Raw genomic sequence first — 24173 nt, forward strand, 5'->3', positions numbered from 1 at the left:
CTTTTTAATGCTAGCATGCTAACTGCTATATGTTGAGCTACTGTCAAATTGACAACAAATGCCTCGTGAATTTGTGTTTCAGTTCCTTGAGGGATTTTTTTTTTGTCTCCCACTCTAGCTTTCCCACTCTCCCAACATCTCCCCCTAAATCCCGCCCCCCCGCCCCCCCCCCCCCTCATTTGTCTTCAGCAGCTGGAGAAGATGCTGACGTCTTCTGACACGGCTTAACCCATTCATTCATTCACCCTCATTTTTAAAATGCGGCCACTTGCTTGATGCAATGTGCTTTGTTGTACCCCGACATCCTCCCTCCACCCGCTCACTCACTCACGTCCCACCCTCCCGTCGTTTCCACGGCAACCGGCACGATTGCCTGGCTGTCTGCTTTGGCCTCTCTTCCAGATGGGCTCGCCTTTGTTGCGTGTGCGCTCGTGTGTGTGTGTCTGTGTGTGCGAGATGTTTTGTGCATCGCTCCGCTGCTCTTTCATTTCTGAGTTTTGCATAACCAGCTGCCGTCTTGCCAAGTCCTCAAGAGACATTTAGCGACGCTGAAATCGTAATTGACGATTCAAAATGTCTCTTAAAAAATAATCAAGATGAGAACAACTGTCACCGCAACCGATTAGGCAGTGACAGTTACGCATGATGTCGCTACGCAGATGCGACACAGCTGGTGGGGAAAAAAGACTAAGACGCGGCTAAGAGACATTAGCTCAGACTGACGATGACGGGATACATTGATTGAACATAAGTTGTCCAGGCACGGATGCGTGTAACAACGGGAGAGGTTGAAGAGAGGCGAGTTAGGCTAACAAGAGACAATCGAAGGGCCCAAATAAGACACAGGTGGGTGGGACAGTGAGAAAACTTGTGTATATGAACTGCAAAAAATGATGAGATGAATGAGACAGAGGTGTATGGAGCTCTCAGACGTGATCAGGTGTCTAGCACAGGGGTCGGCAACCCAAAATGTTGAAAGAGCCATATGGGACCAAAAAAAACCAAATATGTCTGGAGCCGCAAAAAAAAAAAAAAGCCTTCTATAAAACTTAGAATGAAGGAAACACATGCTGTATGTATGTCGGAGACTGGACTGTCTCAGAATTGTTTGTTATTCGTTCCTTTGTTGTGTGTTCACAAATGCCCCCATAGAATTTATTTTGTGATTTCCTCGCTTGATTTTTTTTTTTTTGTTTTGGTGCATTGTTTTCGCTTTTCGTAGCGTCAGTGAAGTCATCATGAATTTCCGTTTTTTCGGAGGCTGTCTTTGAACACCTCGAGTTGAACGAGAAGAGAGAAGGAGTCGGACGCAGATTTGTCTGCGTTTGTCGAGACTGTTAAAAGCATAAATAAAGTGTACGTTTTTTAAAAAAACCAACACCACAGCTCTCCTTTTTCGGAGCTGCAACATGTATCTATATCGATTTGAGCTATATTAGCCTATATCAAAATATTTTTCCATTTTCAAACATTTTTTATAAAGCTCCAGGGAGTCACTAGATGTCGCTAAAGAGCCGCATGCGGCTCTGGAGCCGGGTGTTGCCCACCCCCGGTCTAGCAGGACAGGTTAGACAAGGACAGGGCTGCACGAAGGGTTGACGATGTAGTGCAAGGGTGTGGATCACTCGGATAGAGTGATACAAACGCACAAAAGGACGGCAGCGGGTAACGGTTCGGGATGAAGTGATGAGACGCAGGTGGCTTGGTTTAAAACTGACAGGAGTGGATGTTTAATCGTAGGATAGCCTACTGTCGCTTGTCATCAAATTCAAAGATGAACAAAAATGTCTTGCAGCCCAAAAAAAACAAACAACAACAAAAAAAAAACCTTGAAGCACTTTTTTTGTATGGAGTTAACTCTTTCAGGGACAGTGGTTACTACAGTGGACATGTTATGATGTAATCAGGTCACAGGGTGCATGAATGGGTGAAAGTGCAGCCTGCAGGGAAAAGAGCTGCTTTAGTTTGCTTTTTACTAAATGGCTTTAAAATGAAAGCTGGCCTGGACTTCGAAAAAAAAAAAATCAGGTCAGCAATCTACGTTTCTGTTCCGTGCGATCGAATGGGTCAACGTCAGAGCGCCCGCGGCGGTGAATGAACTCAAGGTTTTTTCTTTTCTGTTGCAAGCAACTCCGCCTTATGACTTGCTAGAAGTTCTTAACCTGGTTGTGTTGAGCTCGTGGAGAGACTTTCCTGAATGTTGTCACAACCTTGGATTCTTGTCAAGCTTTGCGCTGACCTGAAGCAAAGATCCCCAAAAATAGATTTGTGATCCAGTATATTTATAAAAAAGTGAAATGTCCTTTGGACCTTACACATCCAAACGATTGTTGACAGGAATTGGAATGGCTGGTTGCAAGTATAAGTATCCAGGCAAGTCCCGATCTTTAAAGACGTTTACATCGTCTATCGTTGTTGAGTTTGTGTATTTTTTTATTTATTATGATTTTTAGTTATTTTTTACATGCTTTTGTGTGTCGACCCACATGAGTCACTTTGTGCCGGGGTGAGCTGTTTGCATGTGTCCGCACGGCAGGTGACTCAGCAAACAAAGCGGAGTCTTCCTCCTTGAGGCCAACCCGTCCACTTCTTTCGCAGGGCCAGCAAGAAACACTTTCTATAACACCGACCTTCATTTGCAAATGGATTTGTTCCATCAAATTGTCTAAATCGAGTCCAAATAGTGTGTTATCTTCATTTGGTAGCGTTTCTCAGTGACGTCTGGTTCACTCGAGTAAGTTGTGGGAGAAGCCGACAAAGCACCAGTTGTCTCCATCTTGACGTTGTCCTCCCGAGCATCATCTCAGAAAGTAGAAAGTAGCAGCCATCATTTTCTCATGACCTCCAGATGACATCTCTTAATCGAATCCAGCATCACTGCAAATTCAAGTCATTTCTTAACGTGACAGGAAGGGGCTACGTCCAACCTTCCTGTTGTTACGATGCCATAACGTCCGTTGTTAGTGCCACAAACCTTTCATGCTGGCATACAAAATTAAGGAGTATCAGAGGGGGTGCGGTGAATTATTGAAGAGGGAAAAAATCTCATTTATAGTCGGTTGCTGAAACGTACCTTTATTTTTTTTTGCTTCGAGTTCAAAGCAAAAAGGAAAAAGTACAGGTCGTCCTATTTTTGGCATCATTAGGAAGAATAACAACGTGGCAGACATTGAGACAGAGCAAGGTGATGGTGTGGAGAGAGAAGCAATATTGAGAGCGCCGAAGAGAGCCACAGGGGTGCATGAAAGGGTGAAGTAAACAGCTCTTGGTTTTTTTTGTTTTTTTTTGTGCGTTTCCCACTGTTGCGACAGGACAGTTTTCCCGCCCGCTTTGGAGGAATCCACTTTGTGAACCAGCCATGGTACATCCACGCCCTCTACACCGTCATCAGGCCCTTCCTAAAGGAGAAGACCAGGAAGCGGGTGAGTAAATCCTGCCGTGGATCGCTGGAGTGGTTTCTAGTTTTGTGGAATGGCGTAAAAATATGCGTCAGATAAAAATAGAACGTTTTTAGGGAAGGGGTGGCGTCGACTATTTGTAAATTTTTGCTTGGGAGCCTTGCTAAATGGATTTGGGCTGTTGTTCTGAGCGTAGATCTTCATGCACGGCAACAACCTGACCAGCCTCCATCAGCTGCTGCATCCGGAGATCTTGCCGTCAGAGCTGGGCGGGATGATGCCGCCGTACGACATGGGCACCTGGGCCAGGGCCCTGCTGGAGCACGCCTATGACGAGGATGCGGAACCAGACGTGGGAACGGGCGGAGGACCGGATGCTTATGCGTTTTCTGTCCAGGACCTACACAGAGATGTGGACAAAAACCTCTCGCCCCAAACCATGAAAAGGTGACATGGACTGGCACCAAAAAAAAAAAAAAACACGAAAAGCAAAAATTAATTGAATGCTAACATGATAGCATGTTGCTAACCTTCCAGATCCCAGTCAGTGGTGGATCCCGGCATCTTAAAGCGACCTGACAAGGCCAAATGTGATGAAGACAACATGCAGCCGCTGCTCTCGCTGGACTGAAAACGAAGAACAAAAAACAAACCTTCTGGAAATTCTTGGAAAATCCTCTGCGAACATCTCTATGTGGATTCCTGGGAGAGGTTTACTCCACATCCAACTTCCTTGGTGGACTTCCGTGTTTCTTTGTAAAGTGCCAAGTCCACAAAAGTCCAATTCAGACTTCTGAGTCATGGTCTTCGAATGATTCCCGCGCCCAAAAGTGATGGGACAAATGGAAATTGGGATGCAAGCTTTTCCGACGTCTTTGTACCAGGATTTTATGAATGAGCAAGACGGACGTCGAGACAGACCAGCAAACATCCCTTTATGGAAAAAAAAAACCACATGACACAAAGCTTGATTTGTTACTGATCAACATCTCACGTAACATCAACCTCCTTTTTGATTTCCAACAACAATGACCTCAAGCAGAAAATGTCACATGACCCAAATATGTGAGCAGGAAATCAAAGTGTTTAAATCAATAATAATTCACTACTAAGTCATTAAGAGAATAAGTATTATTTAAATTAATCATGATCCAAGTGACTGAAAGTATGTTTTTCTTCTGTCCTGTGATACTAAAACGTAGAACACACTACTTGTACATCAAAACCATCTTCGTGGTTCTAATCTAGTCTAAAATGCTAGCATACATGCCACGGCACATGCTAGTTATATAATGCTAACATAGCTAAGCAAAAAAGTTCAAATCTATGCCTGAAATATTGTACATATGTACTCCATCTAATTCGTAGGGTTTTTTTTAGTTTTAATCCAAATTTAAACACTAAATGGAGGTACCATAGAACACTAGCTAAGATAAGATAGCTCAGCAAACAATCCTAAATAGCGTCTAATGTAAAATTCTGAATAAACACATTTGTACTGTAAAATATCTAGTACGTACTCCTCGTACTTCGTAAACATCACTCCATCTATCCATCCAGTTTTCAACGTCATAAACACCCTGGTGAAATTGTATGGAAATTTTACATACAGTAAAACTCCATCCATCACGGTTCACAGTAGTGGGGGGGGGGTTCAATTTATTTCCTAAATTTTATTATTTTTATATTCGCCATTTGAGCAATTTCCCGCACGTGTCACGATAAAATACCATATTTTCTAATTTATCCAATCAGAGCGTCGCTATTATTTTTTTCAACCGCTGATTGGCTGTTTTCTTGTTGGTGGACTCATCGCGCGCTGCTCGTCTTGCTCGTCACTTCCGCGTTGGGGAACGTGCGCGGGGTCATGAGCCGTACACTGCAGTTTCAACACAGCGGTCGATGGAGTTGGAAACTAAACGAAAAAGAAAAAAAGCAACCATCCAAGGAAGGAATGTGACCAATATCTTCATGCGCAGTTGTGCTGGCGGAACACTTTCAACAGTTTTTTCCTTTTTTTTTTTTAGCTTTTAAACGGTAATGTACCGCTTTACGGCAGCTTCATCGTCGTCATCGTCATACTTTGCAGGTGTGAGTACGCATTTTTAAAATTGTTTGTACAATGCTTTTTGTGTTATTCATTCACCTTGCTCTCTATTAATATATTATCAGTGTTCAAATGTTTTTGTATCGTTTCGTAAACGCTAAAATAACAACCACGATGTCACGAATTTCACTTATGGCGGTGGTGTTCCGGATCGTTACGTCAATGGCGGACGGGGAGATGACCGTCGTTTCAATCTAAACTAAACTAAACCAATGTTCAAATGGTGGTCAATATACCGAAAAAAAACCCTGACATAAATTCAACTCAGACATAGTACGTACTCCTTGTACACCACGAATTTTGTACAGTATTTCTGTTTGTGGTTTTAATCTAGGGGGGGAAAACACGGCTAAAATGCGGTCACAGATGACGTACAATTTCTAAATTATGCCTTGCAGTACCTGTTCAGTTTTGCAGTTTTATCAGTCGAGTGTTACTAGCAGACAATTAAGCGTTTTATTTAATATACATCACATGGCAAACATCTGAATTTAGAGTTTTACTTCTACCAAGTTTTACACTCTTCTTTGAATTTCAACTAATGCTAGTGTCAGGATTTAACTTCTAGTTAGGCTACCAGGACCGGAGATTAACAACAGTGATTTAGAATGATATTTTGAGAACAGTATTTTATGATTGCTACATTCAAATTATTGCAACTTGAAACTGCTCAACCTATTCAGCGCATGTTGGGAACTCTTTTCACGTTCCTATCATACCCACATTTTTCAGTATTCCACATTTTCTTAAGCAGATTTGCTTTTTAAAAAAAATATTATTATTATTGTGTGTGTGTGTGTGTGTGTGTCTCACATTTAACGCAGTATTGAAAACTTTTAAAAATGTATGTCAGCAACGACAGGAAACGCGCTTTTATCACAAATGCAAACACTTGATCACCTCTCAGTGACTTTAATTTATGTGCAGTATATGACACAAGCGTTTGTTTATTTAAAGAAAGGTAACGACGATTAATGGAATATTTCAGCATTTTGAATGTTCTCCGTGACGTTGACCGGAGACAGTAGTGTATTTTATTTTTATTTTTTTTCCTCACATTTGCTGCAACAAACCAGCATCATAGGCAGCCATTTTGTTCTTCATAAATGGGTCGCTTTGTTGCTGTAGAACAAAAAATAATACGGGAGCCGGGAAGAGGGGCAATCCAGCCTAAACCTGGAATGATTTTGTTTGACTTTGATTTATTTAGGTTTTAAAACTTTTTTTACATCTTCCACATGCACCAGAAATAATCGTAATTGTGATTGTTAATAAACACTAGCAAAGCATATTTCACACTCTTTTACATGTATTTGACTTTTAGTAGTCTTGACAGAGATGATAATGCTCACTTGTGATTGACATCAGTAAAAAAAATATATATTTGAAATGTATAATAGTGTAGTTTTGCAACCATAACAATAGGATATTATTGTCTAATGAATAGCTCTCTGAAAGTGTCAATCAAAAGTCAGCGTTAATATTTTTGTATTGGATGTCACCTGACAGTGTACCTAATAAAGTGGCCGGCAGGGACCAACTTTCATAGTGATATTTACGTCATTATGAGCTATTGCAGTTATGATTCACTGTGTGTCAAATATGATTTGTATTGATGATGATGTAAAAGCTGCATGCGGCCAATTGAGTGTTCTTATTATGATTATTATTCAGATTCTACACTGACAATGTTTGTTTAGCTCCGCCAAAGTCAACAAACCTATTTATTTTTTAATCATCCTGAAGTGTTAGAGCTTCACGGATTTCGAATGACACTTTATTTTGTCTGCTTGTTCTCGCTGAGGTCGAAAATAAGTTGGGAGTGTTGGAGGATGATCAAACAGGGGGAAGCGTGTTGTTGTTGACACGGCGGGATCCCTTGACCGTTCTCCACTTCCCCAGGTCCTCCGCGTGTTCGTTTGATTCGGGCTGAGTTGATGTGCAAAAGTCAGAGGCTGGAAATGGAGAAGTTCTTGCAAGATGTTTTACTGAACGTTCAGGGCACAACACGAATCGATTCGGGCTCCTGTGAGTCTCAGATTTCATCAGGAAGCCCCGAGCAACTACAGTCACACGTACATATAGGCATAGTATGTTAATTATATTAATTAGGGGCGGGCAGTCCTTCCCCTCATGTAAAAATCTGAAACAAAGAAAGTCAAGCAAAGTTCGATTTTGGCATTTTGACAAAGTACAGACCATATCTGTTGGTCCACAAATCTTGAGATTAGGGTTCCTCTTCGAAGGCACTTGACAGCCTTCAGGGACTTTCCCAAGGTGGGAGACGCAAAAGAAAACACTTGGGGGGCTGTTAATCACTCAAGGGGAAATAGGACCGCAGCTTCACACTACATTCTTTGTTTTAAGTAGCGGATGTTCAGGACACAGACCTAATAGTCAAGGTCGACCTGTCTATGATACAAAGTTTTAAGCTAAACATATAACATAGGTGATATCTTCAGGAGCTTCTCCCAAGCGACTGAGCGAGAGTTCGGATACATCCTGAGCTGATCGCCGGCCAGTCGCAGGGCCACATTCGCATTCACAACTACACGCGATTTCACCTCGGAGCAAAGCAAAGCGACGTTCGGTGCGGTAACGTTGGTGCCGCGTTTGATTGTGTTGGAAAAAATGGCCTCCATTTTGCTGACATGCACAAATAAAGGTTGACGCAATTTGCCACACACTGCCTCCGTTTTCATTTTAATTTTTTTTTTTTGAAATGGCGATCACTGTATTGCACTTAATAATGACAACAAACCTGCTTCATAAATACAAAGCCAGTAATTTATATATGAATGATGTGATAACTCACCAAAATATGGTTTTGAATTCAATTATGATTTTATTCAAATTCATCACCGATCTTGTTTTTCAGTGAATAAGTGGCAAAAAACAACCGTGTTAGTTTATTTTGTAATATGAACATTCAATGCCTTTTTTTTTTCCTCATGAAAATTGACCAACATTGTTAGGTGTACTAAATTGATGATTGTGAGTCATATTTAAGGAACATAACTTTGTGCAACAACCTGCTTCCTCTCAAAACTTGTATAAACTCTTGAAATTAAATAAAAGCAAAAAGTATTCACATCTGAATTCACACGTCACGGGCTCCAACCTTACTGTCAATAATAATTAATATTATAGATCAAATATGGAACCATGTTGACAGGACAGCCCTCAAATTCCCAAAACCTTTTGTGACCTACAAACAACATGAAGCAGCACAACTACAAACCTGCGACCTAGCTCGTTAGCTGAGCGGCTGAGTGGTTAACTCATGCTAGTTAGCTCCATGCTAACTCAAATAAAGGTTATCACTTCATCCCAAATTGGTTTCCACAAAAATGCAACAACTAGCATGTAGCATTTATTTAGCTGGTGCTAATACTAACTTTGATAATGTAAATACAATAAAAACCCTTTCGGCACATTTACCAAACTCTCGTTGCTGATAAAGTAGAGTCGACTGATAAAAGATAGTAACATGCTAATTGATAAATTTGAATTGTCTCTTTTTTTGTCATCAAGTCCACGCACGTCTTAAGACTCAAAGCTGAGGCTAATTCAGCTCTGAACTACATGACTCGGACCTTGCGCAACTGTAGTATCAGCCGTAGCAAGGTATGCTAAGTGCCAACACAATGAGGTCACTGAACAATTTTTTTTTTTAACCCAATCTGATTTCAGAATGGAGTCTGGGAAGACTCGCTTTCTGTCGTTCGTCATCAAGTAAGACATCGATAGCCAACGTGTGCAATGCTTAACGCTAGCTTTGTAGCACAGATGGCTGCACGTACAGCTTTGATGTACGGTTGAAGAAATGAGGTCAACGATCGCCCCAACTGATAAACACGATCGGTCTCCGGAGTTGGTCGTGGTAACGCACACTTTCTGTCTCCACACGCAGGATGCTCATGATACTAATGCAATATTTCGCTTGAACCTCAGATAACTGAAAGGTAGCTCAGGTTACATTTTAGCGAATTAGCTGAGATGTAATGTATGTGGACTCCGATGAATGTTAGATCATGACCACGTTTTGTCAAGTACCAGCTATTATTAGCATTGTCAGCATGTGTTCAGAGGCAAAGGCGCAGGTGTGAAAAGAGGCGGGGCTCCTGGGGTTTGACATGCTAACATTTAGACACAAACTACTAAGATTAAAAAAGTAGTTTAAATAAACAAAGAGTGAACCACTACATTGAAGTATAATGTTTTGGATTCGGGGCAAACGGTGCAGTGCCCCATCAGATCCAGCAGATGGTGCTGCAGTTGGAGGGAAAAAAGCTCACTTTCCTTGCAATTTGTTTTGGATGTGTGCTTTCAAGATGATTATGCTTCAAATTTTCATGCTTTCAAAATCAGGGCTTTGCGCCCTTTGAAATCTGCCTAGCAACAAATGTGTCACATGACTCGAGAAAATGACTTCAGGTAATTATGTTTGAAAGCAAATAAATTTCAATCGTGGTTTTTTTTTTAATTTTTAATTTTTTTTTTAGAATGCATTCAAAATTGCCTATATGTTTGTATATGCCAGCCCTCCCTGTCCTTGATCTACTCTGCGGGATATTTTGGTTGTCTGCCACATGTCGAAACAATTTTTAGACATTCGTGTCATATAAATTGTGCCTAGCAACAAGTGATGCAGTCCCATAAAGAAAATAACTATTGGTAGCTAGATTTCCCTTCAGTTTTGAGTAACAGACCCCAGGAGCTCAGCCTTGTTGGTAAAAAAATAAATAAATACATGTCAATATTTCAGTCCTTGTTGCTCTGCATGGAAACAAGTCCCCTGTGCGACGTCTTGGTAGGTTGCGATAGTAGCTGCCCTACTGCCCCGACGTTTTGGGCGCCCTCTGCTGCTCCAGTAGGGACTTGAGGGCGGGTGGCATCGCTGGGCTGAAGGGTCGCAAGGGGTACTGCGCATTTTTTCCGGGTACATAAACACACTGGAAGTATCTTTGACCTGAAAACACACACAGGGGAACGTTTAACTTTGAAAGCAAAAACAGAACGTGAAGGAGAAAACGGTCTGATTGTGGGCTTACAGTGCCCTCCGGTGGCGATGATGGTAAACTGTCATTATATTTAATGTACATCACCCATGAGTAATTGATGTCCAAAAGATTTATAATTGCATATAGATGACAACAAAGCACTTCGTTGTCTAAATGAAACTTCTCAACTCACTTTAACATAGCTTCTTGGCACCGAGATGCCAAAAAATGGTGTCTCAGTAAAAAAACTAAAAAACAATTACTTTGGCCTGAGCAACCCCCCCCCCCCCAAAAAAAACAGGAAATGAACGGTGGTTCACTGTATTGAACTGACCTGATTTCTTCTTTTCTTCAGTTTGATCGTCTGTCTTTTCTACAGGAGGTACACACAATACAACAGACTGAACTACGATGCTACACGCTAACAAGAAGTCAGACATGAAGGAAGAGGTGAGCATGTTGTGGTTTGAGCATACGGCAAAGCTTTTAAAAGTCAAAATGTCAAGTCATAAAATTAGTGCAAATCCAACGACAAACTTTTGGACTCCGGGGGCCATATTTGATTTCTAAAATGCAGAAGATGGACAAGCCCATTTGTCCCCCCCAAAAAAAAAAAAAGTATTTTATTAGATACGTAATTGTTGACAATGATTTTGTTTTGAAAATGCTCTTCTGATTTATTCACACATATTTGACTTTATTATTTATCTTTTAACCTAATATCATCACCACAAATGTCCAAGCCCACCTTTTGGATCTAAAAGTCAAATGTGGCCCATGAGCACTAAAATTTGCCCACCCCAGCCTTGGAGGTGTTTGATGAGAGGGGCATGTATGGTAACAAATGTGTGGAAACACTCAGGAAGAGGGAGCGTTGCTACGGGAAAAAAAAGACTCAAGAAGAAGAAAATATTTGGGAGTGTTACGTTGCTAAAAGAAGTAAAATTGTTACAGCTCATCTTCATATTGTGCTGATGAGAGGAAAAAGAAGAAAAAAAAGACAATTAGACACAAAGCAAATACCTCAGGCTCTATGGGAAGCTCTTTTTCCTCCCTCTGATGACAACAAGCATTAAAACACGATTATTTTTTTTCAAAAAACATGAACATGAAATCCTTTTGAGTACTTTTTGTGCGTTGGGGGCAAAGCTGTTGCCTTCTTGTTAGCAGTTGCACTGATTAATAGTTATTTCCAAATCATTAATAAATATTAGGGTGGAGGGAAACTTGATTTGCACAACTTTAGCTTACTTTCTACTTGGGCAGAACAACTGATTTAATTCCAATCTTGTTTATTGTAGTACAGATTAATTTGATTGTGGAAGTCAAAAAACAAAATACATGGGAGGACCTTGGGGAAAAAAATTATCATGTACAGTATTTAATTGCAATATTGAGGAGGGGAAAAAAGTCTCACTGGCCACACGAGTGGACATTGTGAGGTAATAGAGGGCTTCCACACTTACTGGCTTGGTGTTGTTCTTTATCTTTTCTGTCTGAAATACAAACCAAAAGACAAATGTGAATCATAAAGTGCCCGAAATGTCATTTAATTCAACATTGTTGCGAACCTATAGTGTCCTTCAAGGACCTTTCCTTTTCCTCAGCCCAATTGGCTTTGCCTGTTAATGAGGAAAAAAAAAAATTTGCGGTCTCTGTCGATTTTAAACATCTCCCTAATTTAATTCAGATTGTAAATAAACAAGCAATAGTGTAGAATAAAATCAGTGGTGGGATAATAAAGTGTTTGAATTGAAATGTTGTCTTTTATGATATGAAACAGGAGTGAGCAAACTTTTTCAGGTCAAGTTCAAATGTGAATGTAAAATATGGAGATAACTTATTTTCATTCTTCATTTTGTGAAATGAAATGAACTATCATGAATTTCACATGTATTTAACTTACTTTTCAGTAACAGTGTTCTTGTCTTGGCTGATGACAAAAGAACAAGAAAGCAATCACACGTGTCAATCATCAGTCCGCGCCCAAGCAGCCATTTTGTCTTTTGACGACGCCAGCCTCACGTGTTTGCGACGTTGAAGATTTGTCATGCCTGTCGGTCACATTTGTCGTCAACGTGTCCGGCAGTCCGCCCCTCAGCCTGCTTGACTGAAGTGGTGCTTCTGCTGTCTTGGGACTTTGACTTGGACCTGCTGTGAGGCGAACATTTAAAATCAGTTGTGTCCGCTCAATATGTTGAAACCACGCCTCATTTGAGTGTCAAACATCGCTACTTTTACCTCTTTTGGCTGTAGGGGAGGAAATCCTGCTTTTGCCCTTGACATCATCTAAGAGTGACCAAAAAAATAAATAAATCTGTTGCCGTGATGACGTCAAATCACAAGACCAAGAGCCAATGAGTGACCTGTCTTTGAGGCAGATGTGGAGCTTCTCTTCCGCCTTGCCTCTGTGGCTTCTAAGGTAAAGACAGAATCCTGATGGGTACAAAGTGACATGGTCACCATGGCAACCAGAATCTTAAGATCGGTTACCTCTCTTTGGGGGATTTGCAGCACTCTTGCCTTGCGCTTTTACAGCTGAATGGAAAGAAAAAGACAAAAAAAATGTGATTGTTAAACACCCACTTTTAATTCATAAATACCTTTTTTACATGACTAAGAATTTTTTTTCTCCTATCTGACTGAAGCACAGTCTTTAGGACCCCCTCATACCCTGCTCTATCCTTCCCTTGTTACCACTGGTGTACCCCACGGCTCTGGCCCTGAGCCTCTTCTGTTCCTCATTTAACATTTTTCTGTTGCCAATATTTTCCGCAAATTTTCTTTGCGAATTGTGAACAAACCTAACACCTGCTACCGTTCTCCCTTACCTTAATTGACGGCACAGTCTCATTTCACTGTCAGAAAAAAAGCATTGCCAGGCTGACATTGCAAATGAGAATCTGTTTTTAGTTGCCTTATGTGGGTAAATAAAGGTTTAAAAAAAAAAAATCAGAACCCGCTCAGCATACTTTCACCTCTGTAACATCAACTGCCTCTGTCCTTCACCCACACTCGACACTTTCGCTATTCTTGTCCACGGCCTCCTTGTTGAAGGCCGTCAGTGGATTAAAATTAAATGTCATACTTCAGAAGGCTAGGCTATAATATTCTACTGCTGTCTTACTTTTGGAAGTCACTTTTCCAACGATGGGAACACCGAAGGATCATCTTTAATTACCCACCTGTCTTTGCAGACCCAGCTTTGTCTTTTTTGAGCTCGTCATCATCTGCAATAGACAACAAGCAGTGGAAGTTGGTTAGACATGCACCGAATGAAGTGGCCGCAAAACCTCTCAGCCAATGTCAAAGTGGTGATGGACCTTTGTCATCCTCAGTCCTCGTTATCTTTTTCTTCTTGGCTTCTGGAATAAATAAACATGATAATTGGAACATGAAAATCTGAATTAAAACAAGAAAAGGCAAGTGAGAAGAGTGTCAGACCTTTCTTTGCAGATGATACCATCAAATCTTCCTCGACACCCTCAGATTCAGCTTTTGCTTCTAGTTCTGCTTTCTCTTCTTTTAAGATGGAAACATTTGACATGCGACATTCCCCAGGCTCTTTAAATTAAATTGCCCGTAGCCTTACTCACCTTTCTTGACTTCGGGCTGAGTGGGCGGTGTTTGTTCTGTGGTTTCAGATCGGACGGTTTCCACCAGCTGGACCGGTTCAGCTGGTTGGACTGGTTCTGCTTGCTGTACCGGTTGGATAGGCCGGTCAGGTTCGGTTGGTTGAACTGGCTGGACTGTTTCTACTGGTTGTACAGGCTGGACTGGTTTGAATGGCTGGACTGGTTCGGGTGGCGGCTGCATGGCAGGTGGCACGAGCTGAGCATAGTGCTGGTAGTGCGGGTAGAGTGGCGCCATCATTGGGTGCGCATGGTAAAGCGGCGGCGAGTGGATGGGATGAGCGGTCAGAACCGGAGCAGCAGAACCTGGAAAGTAAAAATAAAGAGCTCAAGTCACGTTAGTAGTGCGCCGTAAAGGGAACTGGAAGTCGAGGGGGGTTACCTGAGCCGGTCGGAGGCGGGTACGGGGTGTCGGTCATGATCTGATGAACTGCGAAACAAAATATTTGGAGGTGAAGGGAACGTAGATCCACTCCTGTAGCGTAAATCCGGTTGTGATCATTTCAGTTGTTGAACACTTACCATACCAGCCGGGCGGGGACGGACAGTAGACCGGTGCCGGTCTGCAAGCACCAACTGGATGCAAACAGAAGCACCAAATGAATAATTATACCGTGTGGAGAAATAGCTTGCCAATTAGCCTAGCATAACATAGCATGAGTCGCTCTAGTTGACAGCTTTTTATCTATGTACACATAGATATCATCTTTATAGTACTGTACTTGTATATAATGTACATTATGTACAATTATTGTATGAAGTGCCAAGGTACCGTCTTGCACTGGTTCGGGCACTTGTGCTGGTTTTGGACTCTCCTTCTCAGCAGGTGCTTCTAATGAACACATAGGAATAGCAACAGGTTAAATTAAATTTTTTTGGTTCACCTAATTTATGATCTACAGTATCATTTGTCATTGAGACAGTTTAAATCCGATCTTCTTGAATCCGATCTACGATTGGTTTACCTCTTTTGGGCTTTTTGCTCTTTTCTTCTTTCTTGGCTTTTTCAGGAGAAAGAACAAATGGAATCAGACCAGAAACAGCACATCGAAAGCTGTCCTCTCTGTGTATCATCTCCACATACTTTTGAGAAGCGTCGGAATCCTCCTGATCCGTCTAATTTTGGGCTCCAGGCTGGCAATCCTGGGAAGAGCTGCGAAGCAAACCCGCGCATGATTGACACGTCGTCAACATCGAAACAACAAGCTGCGAAGTCACACGTAAGTTACATTCCACTATCTGTAGTCGAAATCACTTGTCATTTTGACTTTTCTTGACCCGAAGGACGATGTAGATTCAGTTCAACTCAATTCAAATGAATTAAAAGGCACAGCAATAAAAATATTTGTTATTCAGAATAATACCCCCCAAAAAACAAATACAGTAATATTCAGAATTTTAAAAAACAAATAAAAGCAAAGGAAATAAAAAAATCATTATGCCCCCATAAAAAATACTGTAATATTCAGAATTTAAAAAATAAAATAAAACAAAAACAAAAGCAAAAAAAAAATTACCTGTTCTTTTTGGTTTTTCTGTAATCTTCACTGGTTTCGATTCTTGACATGGAAAAAAAGCAGAACAACACGGTTGCATCATCATTATCATTCCACGTCAACTTGTGGTTCTCAGTTAGCCCCAAAAAGTAGGCAAAGGAGTCATTTTGGGTGACTCGTGGACCAACCTTTCTTCTTGGCACTTGTCACGCCAAACACTCGCATCTTTGCTGAGCTTGTGCAGGGACATGGTGGAACTACAGCAGAGTAGAAATAAGTCACACTCTTAAAACTGCTGGGTGAAAAGTAACCGATGTGGAATTAAATAGCTAACCCAGCACTGGGTCCAAAAAGGACTGAGCCAATGCTGGGTTATTTATTCCTGGCACGTTGGGTTAAGATTTTGAACCATCAAGGCTTTAAAAAAACGACCCAGTTAGAGCTACCAGTGGAGGTGTGGTAACTAAGCAGTGATGCTAACTTTCACACCGACATTTTCAACCCAATGTGCCAAAAATAATAAACCCAACCTTGCGTAAAAGTAACCCAATCTCCTCAAAATCAACCCGACGAGTGAGTCGGAAAGACAACCCAGCCATTTTTTCGAGTCTATATGCCAATTCAAGGTATCATACTTGTCGCCACGTCTCCTCGCTGACCTGCAGGCGCTTTAGCTTCTGCCTTTGTCACCTTCTCCTCTTCGTCATCATCCTTCTCCTCTTCCTCTGCTTTGTGGGGGCTGAGCTCCTCCACAGCCACGTGCGGAACGGCGACTGGAAGGTTAATAGATGGGTAGATAAATAGATATAGATGGAGCGGAACGCGAATGTCAACTATACCTGACAGCGAATTATCTTCAACCTCCTCATCGTCGACTTCCTCATCGTCATCCTGCTGAGGCTCTGATGCGATGTCATCTTCGAGCTCATCTTCCTCACCAAAGGTCATTGGGGGTAATGCGGCATCCTCATCGTCCTCGTCGTCTTCATCCAAAGGAGGCGGTGCAATTCCTTCAGCTTCCTGCTCCTCGTCATCTGTGACATCATCGGGTTTGTGGTCGTCGAAGCCCTCCGATTGGCCGAAATCAAGGCGGCTGAGGTCTTTGTCCTGGACGGCTTCCTCATTGTCGTCGTCGTCACCGGTGACACGGTCGGGCTTGTGGTCACCGGTGCGCTCTGATTGGCCGAGGTCTTCTTCATCTTCATCGTCACCTTCATCGGCGACAGAAGCAAGGTGGTCATCTTCGTCTTCCTCACTGGAAGGAAGCAAAGGATCTGAGGAGTCAGCCAAGGCCTCGTCTTCATCATCCTTTGCGATATCTTCATCGCTGTCCTCCTCTTCCCCCTCCTTAACTTCATCGGCCGTGTCTTCTCTTTCGTCATCCTCAGTGGTGTCATCATCTTCATCACTATCAGGTGTTGCGGCCTCATCCGCTTCATCTTCATTCTCGGCAGCCAATGCCTCCTCCTCCTCTTCGTCATCTTCATCGGTCTCACGTGTGGCGGCCTCATCTTCATCCTGAGCAGCCATCGCCTCCCCCTCTTCATCTTCAGGTTCGGAGGCTTCATCTTCAGCGGTAGCAGTGACTTCCTGCTCTTCTTCCTCCTCCTCTTCTTCTTCCTCCTTCCTCTCTACAGTGGCTTTAGCTCCCTCCCACTTCTCTTCCTCCTCAGCAGGAGCCACCTTCTTCTCGTCGTCATCCACTTCATTTGCAGCTGCTTCATCTCTATTCTCTTCCTCCTCCTCTTCTTCCTTCACCTCATCTTCAGCTGATTCACTTCCCTCCTCCTCCTCCTCCTCCTCCTCATCAACTCCTTCATCCACCACATCTTCCTCCTCCTCATCTTCCGCATCAGCTGCCTCTTCTTCCTCCTCATAATCATCCTCCTCCTCATCTTCCCCGTCAGATGTCTCTTCCTCCTCCTCCTCCTCCTCATAGCCCTCATCCTCCTCTTCCTCTTCTTCATCCTCGTGGACCACTTCAACCGCTGGCCGTGACTTCTTCGCTTGCATCTTGATGACTTTGACAACCATGGAGACATTTGGCAGAAATTTAAGGGAAAATCCAATTTCCGATTGTAATAGATTTTTCGTGTCAAAAGCAAATGACGACTTCATTGAAAAAATTCACTTTTATTGTTTTTCCTCCCTTTTAGATTTGCTTTATTTCTCCTGATAGCAAACAGGCTTTTTCCAGATTTTTTTTAGATATTGCAAATCCTTTTTCTTTTTTTTTTTTGTCATTAAGACTTAATTTTTTGCCAATTTAATCAGCGCAAATTTTTGGGGAAACACTTTGAAGAAACATCATGCTGACAAATGAGAACATTGTTAGGGCTTAGCTTTCTTTTGACTAATAAGCTCAAAAACGAAGCGAGCGTACGCACGCACCTTTACGTCGGGATGGTAGAAACTCTCCTGGAACACAAAAAGGAGACCAAAACAATGAGCACACATATTCAGTCGGAGCACACAGCACCACGTTAGCGGGTTAGCGGTTAGCGACAAGCCATAAGAAGAAAGCCATAGGGTGTTTTAGGTCTGTCGAGCACAATTGTTGTTATTGTTACTAGGGCGAAAGAGGAGGTGTATGGACCCTTCACAGTTAATGACACGATCACAGAACAGTTAGCACTTCGAATTTAGCACCAAATACCTTTTCTCCTCTTAAGATTCACCTCCACTCGCTCCTCCTCCTCCACCTCCTCCAACCACGTTGTCGCTTTGAGACGGTTCATAGGTACATATGTCATGACGCTAACATACATAACATTAACAATTGGAGGTCATATGGCCGTAAATTGGAATGTGCACATTAGTGAGGAGACGGTTTGATCGACAGAAGCCACTTCGAAAGAAAATCTTCCAGAGCAGGAAACTTCAATTGGTCACTAAAGTCGATTAATCAACCAGCCCCATCCACAACTGTGCTTTTCCGTAGTTTATAATGCTGTGCAGTCGTGTTGTTTTTGGCAGCCATTTTAGATTTTGTCTTAGTCTTTTGGGCAAAAAAATGCTCATTAGTTTTCGTCGCATTTTAGTCATTCCTATTCGTGATAGGTTTAGGCCACGAAAACTCAAAAAGGATTTAGTCTTTTGTTTCGTCCAGTCTCGTCTCATGAACAACTCACATGGGTCTCGTCATCAAAGCCAAAGGAGCGTTCATGAAATAATTTCATTATCATTGACGAAAACAACACTACTGCGCGGTCTAACGGTGAGGCCAAAGCGTTGCCAGCAACCACAGTGATGTCATCTTTAGTTCGCTTTGTAACTAGCAGACCGTGTTTGCGTGAAATATTTACGCTCACCTTTTTTCCTCACAGCATAGAGGTTTCCTAAAGAAGAAGGAAAAGCATCAGTAAAATGGAGACAGACAATGGCAGTGCTCACTCTCCATCAAACGTATTACCATCATCTTCGTCGGGGGCAACCAGGCTGGCGGCAAACTTCAACATGGCGTGGAACGCGTTAGTGGCTCTATCCACCACATCGTTTACAGCCTTGGTCGGGTCCGAGCCAATCCTGCCGAGGCCTCCTGCAAGGAAGTATGGTAAGCATTTGATTGTCAGTCTCGTGGGCTTTCTACTTTTTTGTCAACGTCCCTTTCAACCGCATGGAAAAATGACCCAAGTTGTATGTCGAGGGTATTCCCGTTGACATACATCCATAAAAAGCACACAGGTTTGACGTGCTCATTCATTTCATTTGAATGCATCCAGAAATACTACCATACTCACTGGTCACTTTATTAGGTACACTGTTGAATGCGATCCGATACAAAAAAAAAAAACCACTCGCTTTATTTAGCTACACAAGAGAGTCAAAATATCACAAGCCACCATCCTTACCATTGGACAATGCAAGTGTACTTTATAAAATGGCCAGCACGTATAAACCCGTCCCCTTGCTTCCATTTTGAACCGCATTCCCAGAACAAAATGCCAAACTAATAAACAAAATAGAGATGCTACTGGAAAAAAAGCTGTGTTCAGAGGAGCTTGATTTGTCTTTTTGTGCCTATTCAAGCTCACCTGAGTTCAAATATGAGATTTTTATCACATTTGAACTCTCAAGAACCACAACTGCATACCTCAAAGGCTTTCGACACAAATGAAAGCTATAGGGGGCGCACTCAAGGAGGTTAGTAGTGGGGGGTGTGATCTGCAGGAAGAAGGGGTTAGTCACTGTGAGGGTCATCTTGCCTCGGCGCTCCGAGTCCTTTAAAACCTTCCTGACGCCGGGACCTGCTTACAGGGAAGTACAGGAGAAAAGAGCTGTTCTAGTAGCTTTTGTCTTAATGCTCATGAATAGAAAACAGAAAGTGAAAGTAGCCCTGACACACAAACGCGAATTAATTAGATCAAATTGATGAATCTCGCCACATGAATCTCTAGTGATGAATCTCAATCATAGAAAAGAGAAGGCGACACGCAGGAAGTCACGTTGTATTAAAAGCAAGAAGCACCCAGTGTCACATTGTCTACAAAATCTTCTCTTTAAACGTCTGAGAAAGGAATTGACTGGTGCTCAGCTATTGCTAACCCGCCAGTGAGTAGCACAAAGTCATTGTGCGGCATTTGAACCAAAAAGTTTTTAAAAAGTCCCCTTGTAATGGCAGAGAAGTCAAAAGTTTTGTTTTGAAAACACACAAAATGATAAACTTAATCAGTGGTCACCTGAGATGGTTTTGTAGTCAGCCAAGTCGAACATGATGACGAAAACGCACGACCAAGTGACCACGAGTGCCGTCACGAGGATCCATGCCAGCGGAGAGCTGAACGTCGAGTAAACGTCATCGGCGAAAGTCTGCTTGGATCCGCCGGCGTCGACGATCTTGCCGTCGATGACCATCGTGGTGGTGCTGGCGGACGACCTCACTGAGGAGAAACATCCGAGGTAAGCACGTGTTCGTCGACACTGCTCAGTTGTTGTCTGGACAGACTCGACACACAGTTTTACATTTTCGATTCAACGGGAATCAATATTAGGAAGCCGAGTCAAAAAGAAAATTGCAGAACCCTGCGGCAATATTCTTGCGATACACAACTGTCATTTCAGATATCAGCGTCGTTGCAGCTAGAAAAAATGGTGGCACTTCTGCTGTTCACGTGAATGGGAGTTTGTCCTCACACACCTCAACAATTCATTTTTAGATATCCCGCTTTCGGAATTACGGATATCAGCAACAAAAATGGAGATGGCGCTCATTCCATTTTGCGATATCTACAGTTTGACGTGGACTAATCATAAATGCAGTTCAAGATACCTTGAAATCACTAAATAGTCAAGAAAGGGAAATGAGAATACAAGCTTTGTTTGTTTTGGTTTTTTTGCCCATCAATGAAGCTTTCGCGTTGGCTAATTAGCTTATCATGCTAACAAGCAGTCATTCTTTTATTTATGACTTATTACTCTCATTTATAAATGGCATTTGAAATCTCAATATTTACTTCTAATGTATGCGAGATGTTTACATATCTGTCTAAAACTCTAATGAACCTTATATCATACTTCATTTGTAGACAACTCCTGTACCTTATTAGCATGACATGCAAATGCCCATGCAGCTCGATCTTTACATTGTCAAATGTTTTTACGCCTATGATGTACGATATTGACCTCATATTTAATCTCTTTGTGCTCATAACAACACAATATTTAATGTCTATGGACGTACAATTGAACACATTTAGTTGAATCAGTGTAAAACGCAAGAGCAGCAAGATGGAGGGACCAAGGGGGGGCTAACAAACCGACAGCGAGGCTGTTAGCCGATCTCTCCCGCCACCTGTCGACTCGGCTCAGCTCGCGTTGGCACAACCATCGCTGACTCACAAGGCTTAGCGGCACTCGACATAACACACACAACACAGTACAGAACACAGACACACACTTGTAAGAGGCCTCGTTACTTTTTACTCTACTTTGATGTGAAGGACGCCATATGAAACCATCCTGGAGCTTTAAGCATTATCCTTTGACACTTTTGGGAGTCCCAAGTTTGCGGTTATGTTCGCTGGTCGGCACAAATGTTCAAAAGAAAGTACGAGTAAGTTGCTCATGTGCAAGTCATGAGTACTTTGCAAATGTTCAACTTCTAGTTTCAAGCAGTTCCCAAAGTTACCATGGTATCAAGTAAGCAAGTCAATTTGAGTCCCCACTAAATTTACGAGCAAGTCGAATCAAATCATTACTTGGGTGAAGAAAGTGGTATGTATTATTTTGTTTTTATTTTTGATCTTTACATACAGCACATTGGAGTGATGTTTTTTTCCACTAATAACAGTAAAATTGGCCCACATTTATGCTTGCAAAGGTTGAATGAACAACTGAGAATATGAAATAAAATGTATGTTTCCTCATATTATATTAAACAAAACGCATACATGTTTTTTTTTGTGTCTGTTTTCCTAACTGTCTGAAATTCAGTACCTTTATTTGCTTTAGTTCACAGGCAGATCTGCCACATCAAATATGGCGGCCCCGCCAACATATCGCAACACTCAACCTACTCAAGGTATGTGGATGTCTTTGCTCATATGTTTGCAATCGCAGTTTTTGGAAAGAAAAATAGTTTGTTTTTTTTTTGTTTGTTTTTTTTTGCCTCGACATAAATGCATATTCCAAAAAATGTGACTTCTGATTTTTTTACCCAGCAAGCAGTGTACACCACAAACAGAGTTTTTAAAGTCATCATAAAGGTAGTAGTTGGTATGAATGTTTAATATGTACAAATCTACTAATCTGTAGGCTTTCCTAAAACTGTAGACTCATTCCAGCTGTACACAAGTCAGTATAAGAAGTTTCAGTACTATCAACTTCTTTTTACACTTGTATGTCTTAAAAGTTGACCCAGGAACAGCTTCTTTTTTTTTTTGTCTCCTCCCCCAAAGTTGTCCAAATTTACAAAGTGTCTCCGGACCTTTTACAAAGTGTTCGCCCCCTCCAACCTTTGAACCTGACCCGTGAATCATTCTTTGTCCTTCCGTGGTGTGATTATTCATCCATGCTGGAGGTGTCCTTTTAAGGCCAGCAGCTATTTACATTCTTCTCTGCTTCCCTGACTTGTCTCATCCCCTCACAAGTCGACAGAACCGCAACATTTCCTTATTAACTCGTTCCCATAATTGTCTTCGGTGTAATGTGCATGCCAGGCCACTAGTTGGCAAACTTGCCTGGACAGAGCTGCTGTAAGCGTGGAAGAGTATGGATTTGGAAATGTCGCAAATATGACATAATGTAAGACGCCATCATTGCCAATCAGTGAAAAGTTCAGCATAGCTGTGCAACTAAAAACGATCGGTGATGTCTGTCACTTTGTAATTTGGTATAAACGTGTTTGTTTATACTTATTTCTAGTTTCTTGCTGTTTTACTCTGCCTTCTGCAGCCAGGTGGGCATTGCAAATGTAAATCTGTTCTCAATCTATTACCTTAGGAAATAAAAGTACACAAAAAGGAAAATAAATAAGATATGTTTGAATATAAAATCAAAAACACCACCAGGACAGACACATCAGACATAAATAAAAATAAGACGCCGCCAAAGACACACAAAGGCATCGCATCCCCGGCGTCAATGGCATAACACAAGACATAATCGAAGACGCTGTCTGTGACAGGTGGAGACCCTCAAAGACACCATTACACACATAAAGGGACAAAGGTATATCAGTGACACACCAAAGAAAAAATTAACGACCTATGATGAGCCATCAAAGACGACATCCAAGGCGTAATCAATGACACCGCCAAATGGCAATCAATGAAAAGTGCGTGTGCGCTGAAAAATCATCAAAAACACAATCAGAGCAATCATATCACAATCAAAGATCCCATGAGAGATCACATCAAATGAAAATATTGAACGGCGCCACAAAGAACAATCAGACACAGTCAAATAATACATCATAATCACCATCAAAGACAATCAATTACACCATCAATGCCAATCAATGAAAAGTGTCCAGTGTTAATGTGCCATGCACCAGCATGGCAACATTACGAATAGATGATACATGATAGCAGCATATTTTTAGCTACGTCCATGCTAACTACCCTTCATGCGGGACACACACACACATACAAGCGGCCCATCCTGTCACACAAACTTTTTACCTTCTGCTTCAGTCATTGCTGTACATTCAAAGTGTCGGCGGCAGATTCCGATGCCATGAAAACAAGATGGATCCTACTTGGGAGTTAATCCTAAAATTATTTGAAGAAAGGAAAAAAAATAATCGAAAATCCCTTTGAATTCTTCCAAAAGCTGTTCCGGCTGGCTCAGAGTCCAATGAGGGGGGACACAGACGGAGGAAACTAAGTTGAGGGTGCTCGGAGTGCGAGGCTGACTGCAAGCCCTCCCTCCGGCCCGACAGATTTAGATCGGGGTGAGACAGACGTCACTTCGCCCTCCCCAGCTGCCGTTACAACTCGACGTGGCGTGAGTCCGGTTTTGAACCCGATTTTCATTCACATGCGCATTCGATTCCGGTTTGCTTGGTGAAACGTTCCAAAGCGCACCGGCGCACATTC

General features: G+C 42.0%; 1 protein-coding gene across 1 annotated transcript; it reads right to left on the bottom strand.

The window, feature by feature from the left end:
* Positions 1-8227: 8227 nt before the first annotated feature.
* On the bottom strand, positions 8228-23931 carry LOC147187851 (uncharacterized). Its single transcript, XM_086101083.1, has 27 exons — positions 23757-23931; positions 20316-20516; positions 19049-19174; positions 18948-18974; positions 18028-18054; positions 16476-17657; positions 16296-16409; positions 15825-15893; positions 15658-15699; positions 15225-15293; positions 15106-15141; positions 14913-14972; positions 14663-14716; positions 14523-14570; positions 14105-14446; positions 13953-14030; positions 13832-13873; positions 13694-13738; positions 13002-13046; positions 12875-12925; positions 12750-12797; positions 12534-12662; positions 12415-12441; positions 12080-12130; positions 11975-12004; positions 10843-10881; positions 8228-10477 (listed from the first exon to the last, which is right to left on the bottom strand). Exons 1-27 carry the CDS (start codon positions 23770-23772, stop codon positions 10341-10343), a joined length of 3135 nt encoding a protein of 1044 aa, XP_085957209.1. The 5' UTR covers positions 23773-23931; the 3' UTR covers positions 8228-10340.
* Positions 23932-24173: the final 242 nt, after the last annotated feature.

This window comes from Hippocampus guttulatus, chromosome 20 (genome assembly GCF_054856545.1).
Source record: "Hippocampus guttulatus isolate MCC_2025c chromosome 20, RoL_Hgut_1.0, whole genome shotgun sequence".
Lineage (NCBI taxonomy): Eukaryota > Metazoa > Chordata > Actinopteri > Syngnathiformes > Syngnathidae > Hippocampus > Hippocampus guttulatus.